We start from the raw sequence: 21,161 nt of genomic DNA, 5'->3' as shown, positions 1-21,161 counted from the left end.
TTTATGAGGGTATTTTTAACTTGGGTCTGTTTCCCATCTACGACCTTGAGCAAACTGTCCAGCAGCCAATAATCAATATACCAGACAAAACACTATAAACTCCAGAAGGTAACAAAAATCTCCCCCAACGTGGACATCTGCTATTGCTACTAAACCAGAATATATTTCTGTATATATTCAGCTCTAACAGAAAAGAGCAAGATTGAACAAGAAGAGAAAAGGCAAATATTTTCTCACCTAGTAACGAATATAATGTGCTCCTGAACATGAGCTAAAATAAATTGAAATAAATCTTAATCAAGAGGGCTGCTGCTAAATAGTCAGGGGAGACAAGGTCAGGTTCAAGCAACTTCAACAGCAAAAGCAGGAGTCATCTATTTTGCTGTGTGAATGGAAGCTGCATAGCAAGGGCATCATTAAATGTAAGAAGGAATATCACTGTTACCTCGAATGCAAGATGAAAAATTTGAATATAGTATTTAAGCTGTGCTCCCTTTTTTCAAGAATGATGTGTTGAGTCATTTAAATGGGAGGAAAAATATCCCCAGCAGCAGCAGCAGCTAAATGCAGTAAGCCTATTGATGCTCTAAATGCTGCTCGCTATTCTGTAACCACTGAGACACGCTAAAACATTCCTATGACACGTGCCACAACAGTCCACAGTACATCTGCACAAGCCTCTTGGTGTTATGTCACCCATCCTAATGCATCCCCAAAAGCGATGCTTCCCAACCAGCTCACCGCTACTATTTGATGTAAACATGCAGCCCTACAGCAAGGTGCCTAGCGAATGCGCTTGAGAAGTGCCAAACGAACATTTATAATGCTGGGGACTGGTTATAAACTTTGAGTATGGGCTGGAGGCGTGGAAGGAAAATCAGGAAACAACCCATCAGAACGGAGAGTGGATGGAGGAGGTGGAAAACGAGGAGGAAGTGGCCCCTGCGTAGCATTGTGGGGGGACACTTCATTACACTGGGAGAACATCTCTGCGTGGGGACAGGGGAAGGATGAAAGCAAAAATCCAAGGAGGAATAATAATATTAATTCAGTTTATTTCCTGTTGTTGATTTTATGAGTACTTCTGCTCCATACTTGGAACCACAGATGTTTCTCTTAAGTCAGGCTATCTGCAGAGTCTGAACAGGAATAGTGCTCTTTTCCTGAGTCTCAAAAAGGTGGAAATCCTCTTATCTCCTCTGCAAAATACTACATAGGAGAATATTTATTTCCCAAATGATGAACAATATGGTAACTTACACATGCTTTCATTTCAACAAAGCTAAATATTTTGATAACTATTTATGAGACATACTATTCATTAAAACATCTCTAACACACACACTCTCTCTCTTACTAATTTGTACAGGGCAGTTAAAATGTGTCTAACATATTAGATAGTCATGATGGTATTTCAAACGGATAGGCAAATATTTTGGAAACAAAGGACAAACAGAAACCTACATTGCAAACCTTCTGAATTTTCATTCTGAACCCTGAAATTCAGGAGTCCTTGTCTGAAAACCGTGCAAACTCCACCATGTCCAAGCCGACTTCACAGAATCACAGAATGGTGGGGGTTGGAAAGGACCTCTGGAGATCATCTAGTCCAACCCCCTTGCCAGAGCAGGGTCACCTACAGCAGGTTGCACAGGACGGCATCCAGGTGGGTTTTGAATGTCTCCAGAGTCAGAGACTCCACCACCTCTCTGGGCAGCCTGTGCCAGTGCTCTGCCACCCTCAAAGTAAAGAAGTCCCTCCTCAGGTTTAGATGGAACTTCCTATGTTCAAGTTTGTGCCTGTTACCTCTTGTCCTATCACTGGCACTGAAAAAAGACTGTTCCCATCTACCTGGCACTTCTCTTCAGTGTTCCAAAAAGCCGTGTGTAACCGGCTGATTTGATCATTCTGTGTGTGTAGATACATGTGTACACACACATGTACAGGAAGTATAGGAAGCAAGATAGGCAGATGTGTAAAGTTTCTATATTTTTTTAATTTTAGGAAATACAAATTCATCAACTGCTCAATACTCTGCGTTTCTTACCTTGAATCTAAAAAAAGGACATCAGACACCTCACAAAGTATCAGTCAGAGAGCAGAGACAGCAAGACCCCCATCTACATATTATTTAACCAGGCAGAAGGAATACTGGCCTAAATTGGAACAGATATGTACATCTACACAAGCACATAGCATTTTCACCTACACATAGGCTTATTGATAAACTTTATCTAGGTCGAGATGTGAAACAGGCTTTCATGTATTTTGGCTTGAAAACTACTTACATTTGACATCATGTCAAAATAAAAAGAACTAGATGAAGAGACTGATATGTAAACAAGGATAAAAGGAAATAAAAAATTAGAATAGCAAAATCTCCCCCCTCCGCCCCCCATCACCCACTTCCAAGGAAAAATGGAGAGGAGGGTGAAATTTCCCAAAGAAGCTTTCAAGCAAAGCCAGAGGGGTAATTAGCAAGTTCATCAGTCCATAAAGACAGCTACATGCAGTTCGTGCTCATTAGTCAGAAGTTGCCATCTTGTCTTCCAAAAAGATGGCTGTGAATTTGCCATTTCACAGTGATCAATAAATGCATCAACTGGTTCATACCCTGTTCCTCTGACAAAGATGAACACCAGTCTATTTGCAAATGATAACCTAGAACATCAGTAAATCAAACCTGATTTATTTGTTTATTTATTTATTATATATTCAAGTGGAACAAACTCTTCTAGTTTCGTTCAGCTGTAACTACTTCAATTAATTATACACTATTGTGCCTGCAGAATAATTAGAAAGCTTTCTGCCCCATTCAGTAGTCAATGGACTATTAAAATGAGGATGATGTGGCTTTGTCCAAGTGCTCCACCACCCTACTACTGCAGCAGGGTGAGACTTCATGGACTCTAGGAGAGATGAGATTTCCTGTCAGTCCTTAAAGTGCCCTGGAAAAAAACACTGGCAACCTTCTCTGATGTGATGAATACAAAGGAATTTTGAGCAAGCAATATTCCAGCCTCCCTTCTTTCTTTCACCCATTGCTGTAAATCACAGGCATTCTGTGGGACAAAATTCATAGAACCATAGAATGGTTTAGGTTGGCAAGGACCTTGAAAATCATCAAGTTCCAACCCCCCCTGCCATAGGCAGGGACATCTCCCACTAGACCAGGTTGCTCAAAGCCCCATCCAATCTGGCCTTAAACACCTCCAGGGATGGAGCTTCCACAACTTCTCTGGGCAACCTGTTCCAGTGCCTCACCACTCTCAAAGTGAAAAATTTCTTCCTAATATCTAATCTAAATCTCCCCTCTTCCAGTTTAAAGCCATTACCACTCGTCCTACCGCTACATGCCCTAGTAAAAAGTCCCTCTCCAGCTCTCCTGGAAGGCTGCTATAACGTCTCCCCGGAGCCTTCTCTTCTCCAGGCTGAACAACCCCAACTCTCTCAGCCTCTCCTCATAGGAGAGGTGCTCCAGCCCTCGGATCATCTTCATGGCACTTCTCTGGACCCGCTCCAACAGGTCCATGTCTTTCCTATGTTGGGGGCTCCAGCGCTAGAGATACAGAGATATGGAGATATGTGGCCAATTTAGAGGGATGCTGGATACAATACATTTTGACATGCCACAGGTCCTCTGCACCAGTTTAACCAAAGACCCTTCCTGGACTTCAGCTGTTTTCAGCCCCCTCCAGTCCAGCCAGGCTTTCTACTTTTGCTACAGGTTTCAGCTGAATAACTTTCCTGCTTCTGCCTAGGTCTATTCAAAATTGCTCTTCGGCTTCATTTGCAACCCACAGATTACTGCTGCGTCCTCCTTGTTTCTTTTTGTTTCTATCATAAAGACAGGATTATAAAAACACAATTAAAGCAGCAGCAATATTATAAGAATTTGAATATATAGGCTCCATTAAGTCTTATATGTACAAACATTTTCATTAATGAAAATAGGTTTCAGAACAATTCTGTTCATTTTCACTTAATTGCTGGCAAATGGGGTCTCTTGGTGTGCCACTGTGTGTGTTCTGAGGTTTCTTTCTAAGGAAAAGATAATAAAATATCCTGAATTATCTTAGATAAGCTCTCAGGACTGAGAGTAAGAGACACCTTCTTATAGTAGTGTCTGACTTTTTGCAGTAGAGTGATTTGAACAAGTGCCATGAAAATTCCCATTTACTTTCATTATTTACCACCAATTTTATGGCCAATTTCAATGCCTATTACAGCTCTCTAGCACTTTACCACAGTATAGGCATTGTTCTTAGAAAGATGAGAGCAGAGGAAAAGAGAGAATATTCAGCTTGAAAAGGTCACTAAGCGAGCAGAATAAGGGAATTCATGGACCACTTACTGCAATGATTAAATACTTATTATCCAGTCAGATATACTCTGCAAACATCTTACTAAGGCTTAATTTTAAGAACCTTGCTCAAGCTTACCTTAATTTCTGGAAGTGACTCATTAAAAGCTGCTTCTTATGTACAAATATAAAACATCTCTATACCTGAAAGCCGGACTGACAAAAGTGACCAGATTTTTAGAACACTTTTCAAAATTACTATTGTTTAAGTGATACTCTACTAATTGTATTGTTCTCAGCTTGAATCTCATGCTTCAGAAGAAACTTTGAGGATAACTGAAGAAAGAATAATTTGCAGTCATTCAGTTTTGGAGATGTGTAAAGATCTTGTATATTCTCTGCTAGTAGTGTGCAAGACGGCAATATCATTATAAATCTGCTAGTGACCATTTCAACAGTTATGCTCTGTGAAATGCCACTAACCCTACACTTGTTTTGATAAATCTGGGTAATGGCTACCCGGAGGGCCAAAACAGTTCCTGACCCTCCAGATGGTTAGAGTGAAAGACTCTCAGCGGTCTCAGTCTGAATATGCCATCATTATTTTAGTCCCTTACAATCACTTAAGCAAAGAAAAAGGGATTATTTTTTTTTTTCCAAAGAAAACTCCCCTTTTTGTAATCATATTTGCTTTTAATCAAGGAACCATAATTTTGATGCTTTAAAGACAGAGACAATCATTTCTACTGCTTCTGACACAACCTATTTGGAATTCAGAATGATGACAAAGGCAATTAACCGACATTTTTCTACATAATAATATAAGTTAAGGCTCTAAGGCTTTGTCTACACTAGGGAAATTTAGACAAGTTTCTCACTGTTGCTGACGCTGGCTTGGCCAAGACACTGTTAAGAATATGCAAGGTCTAATGCAGACAAACTCACCAGCCTCAAAAATTGCTGTCAGCAATTAAGGTTTTGTTGGAATCAAACAGGAATCGCATTCACAGGTACGAATATCTGAATGACTCCTCACAAGTAATCCAAGAGTCATGGGTCAGACTCACTCCATCTTTGACAGAAATTTATAACAGGCCTATTGTTTAACCAAAAATGTTCCCAAACAACATCACCATCCTTCTTTAATTCTTTCACTTTATTAAAAACTCCGTTTCTTTAAAAGTTATTTAACTTTCAATAGTCTAATACAGAAATATTTCTTAAAATTAAGAATTCTTTAAAATGCTACTTTAGAATAAAACCTGGAAGTTGAATGCCTGAATTATTTTCTGAGAATGTAATTTTGTTTTTATCAGCATTTCTGTAGAATAAACCATAAAAGATGCTTTATAATATGACTTCCTCACAACATGAATCTGACTCTTTGGTGCTTATCATCACACTTGCACAATATTTAAAAGCTACTCCTCCACCTGAATGGCGCTTTTAAACGAAACTTTTTCTATTTAAAAAATAAATCATTAAAACATTGCTGGAAGGAATATGGTTACAAATGAGGATATTGGCAGAAATCCAATGTTATTGAGAAGGTAGGATATTCACACTAGTCCCGCTGCCAGTGGTGATTAATTAAAAGCCGTTAGATACCTGAAGCCCTACCAGTTCATTCAATATGATTCCCATTGCAGGAATGACCTGCTTTTGCTGACAAGATATTTATGCAGGCAAAAAAAAGGAGAGGAAAATCACAATAGCAAAGCTCAAAGACACAAAGATACAAATGTTCATGTTTTATTTACAGACCCAGCTTTTAGTCTGGTGGTTTGTGTATCAGGAAAGGTGATTTCTGCCTCCACAGTATAGTTAATCAAGGAATCCACACAAATTGGATGGTAGAACTGCAGAGATCTGAGGCTAAAACCCTTGTGAGTACGGAGTAACAGAGAGGTAATGGAAGAGCAAATGAATGCAGAGAATGTGGAAGACAGCAATGGAAAAGATGGAGGAACGATGAAAATGCAAAGTGGTGAGAGTAAAAAAAAAAAAAAAAAAACTAAACCCAACCTTTCACAAGTTTATCTGTTGTTGTTACAGATTTTGTTTGCAGCAGATGCTTGAATTTCCTTGTGAACAGTGCAGAATTTGGCAATTATGTATGAAAGACCTCTTCTCATAAGCATGAAGGATTTAAAATTGTTTGCAATTTTTACATTTGTCTGAAGCAGTCTGAATCCTAAATTATACAACAGAACACCCTCAACAAAGTCCAGTTCCTATGTTATTTACATGGAGAGAGAAATCTTTCCACCGTCATTCACACATCCCACTGACACCTGCTCTCCAGATGTTGGGTAAGCATCATGTTGCATACTAAATAACTATCGTATTGTGGATTATTTTATTTTCACATACATAACACAAAATTAGATTTTAAGATTTTTCTATGTAACTGACAGCAATTTAGGATTAATAAGACACCACCATTAGTGAAGCAAGCCTATACAATCATCAGATTACACTGAAGTCAAACTAGAATCAAGAAGAAAAAAAACCCAAACCCACCTGCCTTACAATCTGTGTGTTAAGGAAAAGCTAAGAGGTGGCATATGAACACATGCCTGAATTTTCTCTCTAAAATAATCTGTGATGCTCTGTAAAACCCGTATATAGTTCTACTTTAAATAAAAGCAGTAATATAACCACAAGGAACAATCTAAGTATCAGGACACCCCTCACAACTATATGTAAAAATAAATTTGTAAAAATGAAGCACATTATTAGTGTTGTAGTATGATTATTTTTTGCCACTTGGGCCAGAGAATCTCTGTTTCTAGCAACCAGGTTGTGAACACATATAGTTGATCTACACAAAGATTCAAAAGCCAAGTAACAAGAACTCAGCCAAAGATCACCTTTATGGGAATTCATACTGCTTCATATTCGTCCTTGAATAAAGTCTCTTATTTTCAGTTGTTTAACTAAATTAAAAAAAATAATCAAAACAAATCAAAATAGGAGTCTCTTCAGTCTGCCAAGAGAGCCACTAAAAATCATAGAATCATAGAATTGTCTAGGTTGGAAGAGACCCTTGGGATCATCGAGTCCAACCATCTACCCTACTCTACAAAGTTCTCCCCTACACCATATCTCCCAAAACCACATCTAAACGTCTCTTAAACACATCCAGGGATGGTGACTCAACCACCTCCCTGGGCAGTCTATTCCAATGCCCAACCACTCTTTCTGTGAAAAATTCTTTCCTAATGTTAAGTCTAAACCTACCCTGTTGGAGCTTGAAGCCATTCCCTCTTTGTTCTGTCATTAATTACCTGTGAGAAGAGACCAGTACCAACCTCTCTACAGTGTCCTTTCAAATAATTGTAGACAGTGATGAGGTCTCCCCTCAGCCTCCTCTTCCTCAAACTAAACAGTCCCAGCTCCTTCAACTGCTCTTCATATGATTTGTCTGCTAGGCCCTTCACCAGCTTCGTTGCCCTCCTCTGCACTCGCTCCAGCACCTTAATATCTCTCTTGTATTGAGGTGCCCAAAACTGGACACAATACTCGAGGTGTGGCCTCACCAGTGCTGAATACAGGGGCACAATCACCTCCCTACTTCTGCTGGCCACGCTATTTCTAATACAGGCCAGGATGCCGTTGGCTTTCTTGGCCACCTGGGCACGCTGCCAGCTCATATTCAGCCGCTTGTCAATTAGAACCCCCAGGTCTCTTTCTGCCAGGCAGCTTTCCAGCCACACTTCCCCAAGCCTGTAGCGCTGCATGGGGTTATTGTGGCCCAAGTGCAGGACCTGGCACTTGCCCTTGTTGAAACTCATACCATTGATGTTGACCCAATGATCCAATCTATCTAAGTCTCTCTGTAGAGCTTCCCTATCCTCCTGGGAATCAACACTCCTGCTTAACTTGGTGTCATCTGCAAACTTGCTGATGATACACCCTATGTCCTTATAGAGATCATCAATAAAGACGTTGAACAGAAATGGTCCCAACACTGATCCCTGAGGCACACCACTTGTGACCGGCTGCCAGCTGGATTTAAAATGGTTCTTTAGTCAGAACCAAACCCAAATTAAGTAAAAAATGTCTTATTCACATATTTTGTTATGTACCGCTTTGCCAATTACATATTCATTTCATTACTATAATATGATCTTAGTTTCTTTCTGCAGATCTTTGGAAGTGACCCGAATACAAACTAAATATGTACAGTCTTTAAACATCAGGAAAAGGGAGTAAAGGATAATTTCAGTTGTATATAACATGTTCTTGAGTCTAAGAAAACAAGTTCAATACAGCACAGTGGTAAAAAGTTCACAATTGCACATTTACTCCACTTACTTCTGCAGATAATCTTGTTTCTAGAACATGACTACAATTTCTACTCCAAGTTAAAATCACATTTTAATGTGTTTTTAAAGTGGAGTAGCAATTGTATTAATTTGATTTATATCAATTTTTACTCATGAAAGCAAGCTAAAAAATGCTGTAATTGGAGTCAATATTGCAAATTTTGGATTAAACTTATTCAGACTAAGACATTTGTATACCCACAAAGGTGAGGTCAAATTGTAGGCAAGGGTTCCTAAGCATTCAATTCTTATTAATCAGATTTTCTCAAGACAAATTCTTCCTCAAAGTAGTTCCAGTATGAAAAAGAGAAATAAAACATTAGATAAACCATTATCTCACACAAAGAAACTCCTCTACCACTGCACTGGAAGTAAGTAAATCATTTACCTTAACTATTTTCACTATACAACTACTAGTCTAATACCTGTTATGTGATATTCACTTATTAAGAACTGGAATGTCTTCTCCTTTAGAGCATACAGGCCAGAGACCTACCTGTCATCTGTTTTGTATGAGAATTTTGGAGAGGAAGGTCTTGTAAAAACCCTTCAGCACACGTGCACTGGAGTCCCACAGGGCTGTGGCATGCTCCTTCTCCCCAAGCCTTATCTTTGACAGGGAGAAAGGATGATACGAGGGTTCACCCACCACAGTGTTTTGCTTGCCCTCCTCAGCATCTTGCGTCTACGTCTTGGGACCATCGCAAACTGACAGGGCTTGAAGACTTCCAGTGCGAGGCCAAGACCCTGCTCTCCCTGCCCTGAAACAACTGGTAGATGTCACTTGAGGAAAAAAAAAAAAAAAAAAACCACCAGCAACGCAATGGCACCGGATGGACTCAGGAAACTGGATTCAATTCCTGTCTTGGCAAAGGATCTTCATGACCCTGGACAACTTATTTAATCTGCTTGTGCCCTGGTACAAAGCCTTCTGCCCCACGTAAAACTGTTCTGAGACTGCATCTGTTAACATCTGACAGACGCTGTGCTGGGCCCCCACTTCACTGGGTACACAGTGCGGGAAGCAGGTCAGAGTGCAGGATGATGGTTGAGAATAGAGCTATATATTATGCCGATGCACCGCAGTTTCTGTCTTCTTTCACATCACCTTTTATACCTCGTGTAATCATTTCATGCGTTTAGTATTTCTATTACTAGTATTACATGTCTGTTTGCACAAAATTTGTCCCTGACATTATTGAAGATAAAGCTATCACAGTTTTATTGATTGAGCAGAGACATCTACATATGTTTTCCATTACTATTATGATGTGCAGGTTGAGGAACTGACACATTTAACTAAGAAGAAATAGAGAAATACAGAAAAAGAGAACAGGGAGACAAGATGACTCAGCCAAACCTTCAGCCCTATAGATTTCTTAATATCCTGTAATCTTTAAAGTTTCTGTGACAGAACTGAGCTCTCCAGCTATCAGGTCAGTGTTTTAACTTGGACATAATCCTTGGCAGAATGTATTCAGCAAACTGGAGCACCCTGCAGATGCAGGAAGAAAATACACCTTCATTTTGACAAGGAAAAACAAAACTTTAGGTAGTATCCAGAAAAGCCCAGTAACCGATGATTAATGACCATCTGTCTAATGAAGGGACTTCTAGTAGTAGGAGGAGGCCTCCATGCCTAATTAGCAAATATTAATCTGCTTTAATTAATCAACCTTAAGAAAAATTATTATAAAAAATAATGGCTTAGAAAAACTGAAGTGAATACTACCCGCAGACTGTACAAAAGATTTTTGGTAATCGTATGCTGCTGACAATTCATCAGATTTAACAAGGTAGAGCGAAAGAAGAACTGACCTCCCGAGGACAGATGATTCTCTTGGGACGTGGCGCCTCTTGTTGCAACTGATACACTGTCAAACACAAAAATGTACAGATAATTAGAAGACAGCAACATACACAAACTTTTATTCAGATGAGTCTTTTTAGCCAGAGGCTGCAGAACAAAATGCAGACATAAAGAAAATGAGGGCAAACGGAGGTGTTTCAGTGTATCTAAATAATTTATATGAAAATCAGTTGTTGACCTGCAAACGAGCTAAAGTGAACATTGTTTTAATTTTTAGAAGTATTATCTCCTTTTGTACTTGTTACTGCATTTCTATACCAGGGAAGATAATTTAGAAAGATTTATGTGGTGGATCCCAGGATAAAAATCTCACTGTTGCACATACCAGGCTGTAACGACTCAGAACAGGATGCCTACCAATAACAACAGTGTTTTTATGGACAGGCCAAGAAAAAGTTCAGCATGTTTGAAAGGGTTCACCACAACCTTACAATTTATTTCAAGATTTGCTGGCAATTACTGACAAGCAAGCAAACATTCCTTTCAGAGCAATTACACCCTGTTCAAATGGCCCCGGATCAATTTTGCGAATCTTCTGAGGGCTGGAGGAGAGAGACCTGAGGCTGGGGGTAGTCGCCAAACCCTGGCCCCCAGCCTCTCCACTGCACGTATTTAATGAGATCCTCTCCTTCCCTTCCACTCCCGAGTCGTGAGAGGAAGCTGACATGCAATGACAGTAATCAATTCCAGCGCAGACAGACTGTCTCTCTGTAACTCCAGTAAAAATCCCAGAGGTTTGGACTGCCTCCCTCGAGAAAGGCCTTCTGCATGCTGACCTTCTTGTATTTGGAAAGACCATCTCGTGTCTATGAATTTTTTTAAAAGACCAAGTTCCTAGGACAGGGCTCTTCACAATGCACGTGAAGCTCAGATTTATGCCCTGAAAGGTGGTAGACTATAGGAGGAATATAAATCCCTGGAGGTTTGATAAAGACAGGAGCCTTGTTGCAGAAAGCGAATTGAAATGGTAGGTGTTACTCTTCAGCACCTTCTCCCACCTTCTGCACCTTCTCTTTCAGCGGGGCTAGGAGCGATGAAACCTGAGAAGTGGGGAAGTCCTGGCCTTGCACCCAAGTTTGTCACTCCGGGGATGTGGCAGCTTTGAGGTGATGCTCTCTGATAATGTCGAAGTGGAAGAAACCATAACCTCTCCTTTTCCCAACCCAACCCTCATCCCTGGCTCCTCGGAGGAGCTCAGAAAGAGAGCTCATGACTTCCTATATTCCTTATCAGTTTTAATGCGTGTGGATGTGATCCAGCTCTGAATTTGTACTAAGGTTTTGGATTTAACATGCTTCATTCAGCACGGCCAGATCTCCCACTACTTTTGCACAAGAGTCATGGTAACTAGTGGTCTGTCTTAACTCTTTCAGCTGTGTGACTGAGCAGGATTCAAACCCTTCCTTTTACTCTTTTCTGATCGAATGACTTGTGTATCCAAAAGGATTGCCAAGCAAAGCATGACAATTTTGCTTCAAAAATCAGAGAATGTTTTTTAACATTCTGATTATTCTGGAGCCCAATATCATGACTCTAGCCTATTTCTGAATGTCCGAAATCACCACAACCACTGATTCAGCAAGTTACTGATGCTTAATACTAAACACATTCAAGAGGAAAACAGCAACTTTTTCCTTCCATCAGTAGAGAAAAGGAACTCTAAGGATTCAAAATATTGCAAGAATATGATTGCTTCCTATTTAAAGTGAAACATCTACTTCCCCAAATTATTAATTTCAATTTTAATTGAAAAATCATACTTCATAAAAATCCTATTTTCCAATAATCAAGCCTGTTAAATATTAACTGACATAGCAAATTAAGCTAGTGAAGCTGTTTCTAAGATAACCTTGATGGCTGCGGTGCAAAACAAGCTGTTCTGAAGAACACATGAGGCCTACCTTGTGATGTGTGGCATTTATAAGAAATGAGAAAAGCAAAGGGCCCTCTGAAGTGACCAAAAGGATCACCGAGGCTGATACCACTGGAGAAGCGAGGGTGGGGAGGAGAGTCAGCATTTCACAAAACAAAGGAAGGAATGACTAACAGGAGAGGGCAGATATATGAAAGACTTGAAAGCAAACACAAAAAACTGGCTGCTGATAGGATGCAGTGGGATGAATCAGTGCAGGGATTCATGATGAATGCAAGGAGGACAAATCATCTTAACAACCATGTTTTGAATAGACTGGAAAAGGTTGCTGTCGTTCTCAGAGAGGCACGGGTAATTAATCTGCTCGATAATCTGAACTGTCAAAGATACCTGATTTAGAAATACATCAGATGAAAATATAGTAAGATTATTACTGTACAAATAAATAATAATAATAATGAATTATATGCTGCCTTAAATGTATAGGATGATAAAATGGCCCCAGGTAACAAGCATGATTGAGCTCATGAATGGTGGTAATCACAGAAAACATCATGAATGGGATACGGTTTCCAGGGAAAGACAAAGAATTCAGATTTTGCCGTATTAGCTTTAAACTGAAAGACATTAAACTGACAGAAAGACAGGCCACTGGAACCACTGGAGAGAGATGCAGAACTATTAGATGGAGGGAGAGAAGACAGATTGGGAACAGAAAGAAAGGACCAAGAACCACCACTGGCATCGTGGTAAGGGAAGCCAAGCGGTTCAGCAGGAGAGAAACAACAGAAGGACAGACAGGCACACAGCAGCGCCGGATACTTAGAAAGAAAAAAAAAAAAAAACCCACAAAAAAAACCCCACACAGCAAGGCAAGGGTGGAGGAAGTAAAACAGCAGTGAAAGGCCAGATAAGTGAAAAACTAGGAAAAGGCAATATCTTACAGACTAAGGTATTAAGAAGCAAAGCAAGTGTGACCCTACCAAAAGTGGTGTTCTCTAGAAAGGCTCTCTCCTGTTTCTGCTTCAAATGATTGCTGTACGAAACCCGGCTAACGGGCTATGAATACAAGTGCAATACAAGCGCTAAGGTGACTTGAGAAAAATGTGCCCTACAGCTAAGTTCCAATGAGCGTAGACACCTCATTAAGTGACCTCATTTTCAGAAGTGCTGAACATCCTGCAGCTCTGCCCGATTTCATTATATACTTTTTCCAAAGTACTGGGCGCTCACACTCTGCTGACATTGCTGAGACCTCGGCAGAGTCCAGGGGATGGTCAGGAGTTCAGAAAGCACATGCCCCTCACTTACTTGCTGGCATGACAAACAAGTCTTGCCTTTCTGTCTCATTTTTCCCCCCTCCACCTCTGAAAATGCTGAAACAGAATCCAAGGTATAAGGATAGGGCTAACTGAAATAATAGAAAGCCATGCCTATTTAATACGGTGGTAAGCAGTGACTGACATCTGACCCAGTCTATTCCAGCATTTAAAACTCACAGGCAGGTTAGAGACAAACCCACTGTGATCATAAAAAAGATGACGCTTGAACATAATGATTATTATTTTAGCCCTGAGAAAATTAACCTTATAAAAAGTCAACCGCACACAAAAAGAAAATGTTTGATTACTGCTTAGGGAACAGCATCAGACTGGGAGTAGCTTTTCATTCAGCATTGGATGCAAATTAAATGCACAGTAATAATACACACTAAATATTAAACCAAAATGCAGCACTGCAATAGAAAAATGGAGTAGCTTTTAATTGTCCCTTGAACATCTTTATTAGTTTCATAATTCAGATAGTTTGCCAGCATTTATAGCATCATAATCACCTGGGAACTTAGAAAGGTAACAAAACTTTAATTTATTATTGAATTTCTAGGGGAACATTTCTTTGAGATAAAAAGTAACTAGTTAGAATATACATCTCTCTTTTGCTCCTGCTAGAGGACGAGTCGCGTCTCATGGGATGAATAGAGAAAATTCTACAATATGTTTTAGAAAGAACTGTCTAATTCGAAATCTGATCTGCGTAAGTAACAAAGGGGTGACAAGCAAAAATCAACACTTACTCCTTTTCTGCCAAGGAAGAAGAACTACCGCCAATTTCTTCATACTTTTTTCATTCTGCAGTGTGTCAGGAACTCAAGCTTTCTCCTTTAACTCACCTATGACTACTGTTCAGTGAGGCTCCACCGGAGAGGAAGAATTCCTATCATTGCTTTTATAAAGCAGCAAAGAAACACAGTGCCTTCTCTCTGAGAATGTTTCACGGCGTTCCTTAGTTTTACCTCCTCGGCCTCATCTCAGTCAGGCATTTATCAGCGTGCTGAGCTTGAACAATATGAGCTGTCCTATTTCTCCAGGATTACTCACATGCTTAATTAGGAACCTAAGTGCCTGGCTGAAATAAAGCCTTAATTTCTAACAAAACTGTGTCTCAGACACTGTGCTTATTGTTTGCTGAAGGGCAGAAGGCAGGGAAACTTTGTGAGGAGCTGAAGCATGGCATCAGCTGATGCTCTGCATCTTGCCACATTGCTTCACACCAACGTACTGACCTTAAATAATGCAAATAAACATTCAAGTGGCATTGACATTAGACTTGCTTAGCACATGCCAATCTCAACAGTGGCAAAAGGAGAAAAAGAGTGGTTTCACATCTCTTCAGAACTCAAGTATGTACGTGCTGTAGCTGGAAGTCAAAAATGACTACGCTGTTTCAGCAGTAAAACAAATTGCCTACTTGTCAGGTGAAGCAGGTAAGATCACTGGTTCTGCTCTAAGAGGGCAGCGCAGCACTGGAGCAGGTTACCCACAAAGGCGGCAGAGGCTCCATCCCTGAAGGTTTTCAGGACTCGGCTAAATAAAGCCACGGCTGTTCTGCCCTAGAGCTGACAAGAGTCGTGCTTTGAGTGGGAAGCCAGCTCAGCTCACCCCAGAAGTCCCTGCCAACCCACGCCTGTGATTCTTATCTTCCTTTCTTTCCTACCTCAGTGATGGTAAAAAGGCAAAATGCCTTTTCGTATAATATTCCTAACATACAGGAGACTACAAAAAGAAATCTGTTATTGGATATTTATTTGTTGATCTCTTACTCAGGTATACATGCAACCAAACTCACTACCTAGAGACTGCTGGCTGCTACTATCTTTCCAGGTTTTTCCAAAGTCCTTTCCTGGTAATACAAAATTATTCTTGCAGTTTCTTTTCTTCTCTGTGTCCCAGGGCTATCAGAACAAGTATGAAAAAAGTTGTAATCTGTGAAACCTATGTACTTCTAACCATTCTTCATATGCAAGTGAATATCTTCTGCATTAGAAGTTTGCGTCTTTTCCAAATACAGCTGAAACAAGCTTGTACATTATGCCAAAGAGAAGGGCTTGGATTCTTAAAGCTTGCTTAGCACATGCCAATCTCAACAGTGGCACTTTACCACTTTGATCAGCATTTGTCCATGGATATGTGCAACACTGTTTATTTGAATACTTAAAAACAAGAAAATCTGCCTTTGTTGAGCAGCTGGAAGGACTGAAGCCTTGGTCATGATGTCAATAAAAGGCAACACAGTGCACCTAAATTTATCCAGGACTTAAAAAAGAAATCAAAACTCCATGTAGAGTATCTTAATAGTATGTTAGCAAACTTTAAAAGTTACTAGCTAAAATACACTGATAATTATTGTTAAATAGTCTGTAAACTCAAACTGCTGAGAGTGAAATACATACACTAAATTAAAGCTGTGATGAGACAGGACAGTAGATTGCATCGTAGACTAATGCTATCATTGGACATAACCTCTATAATTAATTTACCAGATCGGGATTTTTCTAGCAGAGTAAAGAAGCATACATTACCTTACATTGCAATGAAAAACGTATGTCTGTGGCTAAGCAGCCTCAGCAGTAAATCTCTGTAACCTTAAACTATTTTCTGCATTTTGGAGCTGTGTAACTTTTTCCAAGGTCATTCATGCATGGGGTTTGCATGCAGAGGCCATGACTGTCATTACCACAATATTGGCATCCTACCTATATCTGAATAGGAAATTATATATTCGTATTCTCTTAGTTCATTCTGTGGGTTTGTTTTTTTTTAATTTTTAAAAAAAGTTTCCTTGGACTGTGCGTAAGCTTCTCCGTGCATGCAGTGATCTGTCTGCTGCACCAGTGGGGCAACTAAGAGAAGGTAAGTAAAAGCATGTGCTTATTCCCTGACTTTTTAATGAAAACTTTCTGCAAAAAGGAAAACATCTATCATTTCAAATCCTGGTCTCGTCAGAGTCAATGGGAGCTTTTCCATTGATTTCAAGTCTGCCAGGTTCCTCTTCTGAAAAATTCTGCTCAAGTGCCTCCTTCTTTCCAAGTACCCAGCAAAGTACGCTGGAATGGTCCAACTCAAATCAATACACTCTTGCTGACTTTTAATGAGGTTTTTCTTACACATTCAAAATGTGGCAACAGGAAGAACAACAACGTCTGTAGAAAACAGTGTTCTGAGAAACATTTTTTGTAATTTCAAATACCTAAATTTTGGCTGAAAAAAATCCCAGTCCATTCTGAAGCAGAATGTCATTCTCAGGTAACACAGAGGTGATGTCTTTGAAGTCAGCAAGGTAGTTTAATGTGCATATAAGTGAAGTCAACAAGTTTATTCCAGTCTTTAAAATTATACACGTACATGCATGTGATCCTTCTCTTTGTAGTTCCATTTTGGTAATGGCACTGTACTGAATTTGAAGTTGCCACAATAAAAGAGATGACTTTCGCTTGGGATAGTTCTGTACCCGAAAACAGAAAAAAAAAAAACAACCAACCCTCCGCACTCCAAGCTACAGTTTCATTAAAGTTCCAGTAAGGTTTAAAATATAAAGATCAAATTTGAAGGCATCTTTAATAAGGGTTTTAAAAGCCAATATTTTGTCTTAGATCTGTGCTACTTGATTAGAAAATACATTTGGAACAAAGCAAAAAGAGCATAAAATATGCATTTCTGCACTGTACTCTATGTAAATGATTTTTCTAAAGGCAGACAGGAAGGTTCAAAGAACTGATAATGGTGTCTCCAACTTCTAAACCACCACTTCAAAAATCAGCATCTATTGCTAAGGATCAAAAATACTATTATCTTAAAGTGATTTGGTGACCCATATAAGAAGACAAGTATACTCAAGCCTGACCTTTAGTAAACACATGAAGCATTAACCTCTACCTCTGGAATCCTTCCTGAAAATCTCAGCAGAGAAACCAGGAAACCGAGGATTTTCACTTGTAAGGCAACCCAGAGAGTCTGCCGCTCATAACCCTGCTGCACTTGTGCCACGGAGAACCAGAGAAGTTCAGGTTTCACTGCTGTCCCATACAGTAATTTCTACAAGCCCCTAGTACATTTATGTCTTTTTTCTAAACAAAGAAAGGGAAAAGACCTAACAGTGACACCTTGGTAAGGTACTAAGATTATTCAAGTTGCTTGTATACTCACAGTATGATTTCCATATTGGAGGCTGGTATTCTTCAGCATCTAAAATAAAAATAAAAAGAGGGAAAGAAATCAGTCAATTGGCCACCGGGTCAAGCTGTCAGCACACATTTTTCTGCTGAGAGACCTCAGCTTGTCAGCAAAATTCACATTTCTTTCCCAAGAGAGATGCTAGCTCATTTACAGTACAGTTTCCTATGCAAGAGAAGAATATAAATTTCGACGACTTGTGGATCCAATGTGCTTTTTCCAAATTATTGAAATGTAACAGGAATTAATGTCTTACCAATTTGCATATAGTTCCCTGACTCACCAGTATTTTTTAAATAATTAACTAGACTGGTAAGTGCATTATTTATTTACTTTACTTGGCATGATAAACTGACAAATCAGTGCTGGTTTTCAATCAGGCTTCTAAAATGTAATAGTGGGGTTAGAAGGAGCATCAATGAATAACACACGCCTTAGCTAAGAAGATGCAAAGCTCAGCCTGGACTCCGATGCACAGACCCGACAGTTTCAACGAGATTCAATTACACTTCTTGAACCCGCTACAATATGAAATTTGCATATTTCCCAGAAATTGCATCAGCAAAAATAATTTTTAAAATGTTAGCAAAAGGAAAGACTGCAAAACTGGCAACTGGAAACAGACAATTATTGCCCTTATCGACCGAAGGGGCGCAAAAAGAGTTGGTAACTCCTGTTAGTGCGAGCGGGATACAATGCTGCTGGGCAAATCTTTGGCAGAGGAAACAGGGCTTCTCTATTTAAAAGTATAAATTCACAGAGCCTGAGCTAACCCCCCTCCAGCCCGTGCCAAGAGCCCAGCCAGCCAAGGGCTCTCCAGGCGGGGAGGCAGACAGGCGCAACTGGAGGGCACCGCGAGTGTACGGTGTCCCACTCCACAGGGAGGTTTCCAGCTCTCGGCAAGTAAGGCTGTTGCTTCGACCTCCAGAAATCCCAGTCGAGGCCAAGCTTGAGCAGTGGGAGTTAAATAAGTTACCATACACCAGCCACAAAGGGTGGGGTACCAGGGAACTAGTTTGGCTCTAAACTGCCCTGTTGCCAAACACTTTGAAGAGTCATTTACAGGGGGTATGTCATTAACCTCCTAATACTGTGCAAGTTAATTAAGGTGTGTGGTATTTACTAAACTTCTACTTAAGTTATGCTAATATAATTCAATTATAGTTGCATAGCTCATGCTCCCTGTCTATTTATATACACACAACCGCTTTAAATATATCCCTGCAAAAGTTTGTTTACTAGGCATGTTAATCATTAACTACCATCTGCCAGTTTTAACTCTATTGTTTTAAAAAAGGATGAATCTAGCAACGATCACAGTTACTGCCTAGAATAATACCCTGCGACAATTTGCAGATATACTGATCAAGAAACCTATTCAATTCCAGTTTCAACTGCATCCACTTCACAACTTTGGCAAAATTTAAAATGCTCCCAGACTGACAGAGTTATACCGTGCTGTGGCAATCCAAGAGTAATTAGCTCGCAAGTTCATTATACAGAAGGATTATTTTAAATTATATGAAGCTATTCATGAGACCAGTGAAATTTATTCATGCAAGAGCCAACTAATTTTTTCTCCTCTCACATTATAATGGTGATATATTACTCTTTTTTTTTCCTATACATCTGTTCCTCCACATATAGTTTACCATAACACCCTAATATTGTGTATTAAATTCCTGTCATACTTCTGCAGTACTGCAAGAGAACTTCTGAATTTGCTTCTTCACTTAATATATTTTTCCAATAGGAGAAACATCGAGATAATGCAAATATCTGATTATCTATAGTTATGACTTCAGAAAAGGAAATAATAGTGGGCGAAACAATGAAAAACCAAGAAGTATCAGTTGTTGCTTTAGTCTTCCAAATTAATTAGAAAGAGCACAGTAAATTGAACAGTGAAAGCTGATCTAGAAGTGGCCATAAAGTGCTTCATTAGCTTGAGACAGACCGATGGCGTGGAAACACTGCAGCCTAGGTGGAGAACAATCATCCAGGAGATAGTCATAAAACTAAACTCCCGATGATTACATTAGATTTGTCACGGTTATGAATCTGTCAGCCCAGGAAAGAGCAGACAGAACCATTCCTCAATAGCTAAAATAATTCTTGAGGGCAGCACACACAGAGGAAAACCACGGGTCACCGGCTCCGCATTCGCCCTTATGAGGCACAGCAACATCCTCTGTGATCCCTTCTGCTGGTAACACGTCCCTAAATCCCAGGGAACGGAACTCCATATAGGTGATAGTATTCATACTGTTTATTGTCAAGCTATCACACGTGACATTTGATGGCATCCATTTGTAGGGAATAAAGAACAATTAGTTTAAATATAACCTGAAGACAGGTCATGCTTAAGGATCAGGGAGATGTTTAACGGAGCCCAGACATAGACCTCTTGCTCCCTTTGTGGAAGGAGGCCACTGGGGCCCTATCTAGACATGGGCCATGTACAGCCAAAGATGCCATTCTATATGGCTGTTGGTATGGAAATTAGCTTCAGGACAGCAATTACCATGTCTGAGACACCAGAGAAACACATTCACTCTCCTCCTCGTATGATACAGTCTTAGGACTCCTGTCCTGGATGACTAGATTAGACTAAACTTCAACCCTTCTTAAGTCAGGAGTCAAATCAGGCAAATTTTACCTGAGCAGACAGGATTACTACTATTTGCCCTTTTTGGAGGTATTCGTTCTGCTTCTTTTTTCATATTAGTCCTCTTTTACTGTAAAGTAGCTCTACTAATTAATTATGCTTCACTCTCCATGACTAGACTTAACACAGAATGTTCACAGAAGGTGACAATAGGTCGTCGCAGTTACTAGGTGACACCTCAACTCCCACAGCTTCTGCCTTCAGTTCTGCACGTGGTAATGGCCTCAGCAAGGACCGCAGATGTCAGTTTTGATACACTTAGAAAAAAAAAATCAATCAATCAACCAATCAATAAATCAATCAGACTTGGCACAATTTATGAATGCCCCACATTGATCTCTCATTAAGTTATATTTCTAATACAAACTTTATCATAACGCCTATCACAACTGTGACTGGCAGCATGGGAAAAAGGCTTTGCTGAGGGTACTGTGAGGTGACAAGACAGGATCTCTCTTATTGTTGTTTTCTTGAAGGGTTCACACTTTCAACAGTGACTTCTTGTCTAAATTCAGAAACTGAGCCAGCTAAAGATAAGGTTGAAAGCAGTTGTCACAGGAGGAACACAAAGCACAAAATGAGTATTTGTTCTGAAAAGCTCAACAA

The 21,161-nt window shown here is 39.8% G+C and overlaps 1 protein-coding gene across 1 annotated transcript in view; it reads right to left on the bottom strand.

The window, feature by feature from the left end:
* The window catches only part of CHN2 (chimerin 2), a 170,439-nt gene that overhangs the window by 83,013 nt on the left and 66,265 nt on the right, over nt 1-21,161 (bottom strand). Inside the window, exons 2-3 of the mRNA XM_082499078.1 lie at nt 17,861-17,899; nt 10,453-10,508 (exon numbers count right to left, since the gene is read on the bottom strand). Coding sequence (XP_082355204.1) covers nt 10,453-10,508; nt 17,861-17,899 — 95 coding nt within the window. The remainder of the gene's footprint in view (nt 1-10,452; nt 10,509-17,860; nt 17,900-21,161) is intronic.

Source organism: Vanellus vanellus, assembly GCF_965231255.1.
Source record: "Vanellus vanellus genome assembly, chromosome: 2".
NCBI classification, from domain to species: Eukaryota; Metazoa; Chordata; class Aves; order Charadriiformes; family Charadriidae; genus Vanellus; species Vanellus vanellus.
The sequence above is the reverse complement of the archived record's forward strand: the minus strand, read 5'-3'. Positions and strand labels throughout refer to the sequence as shown.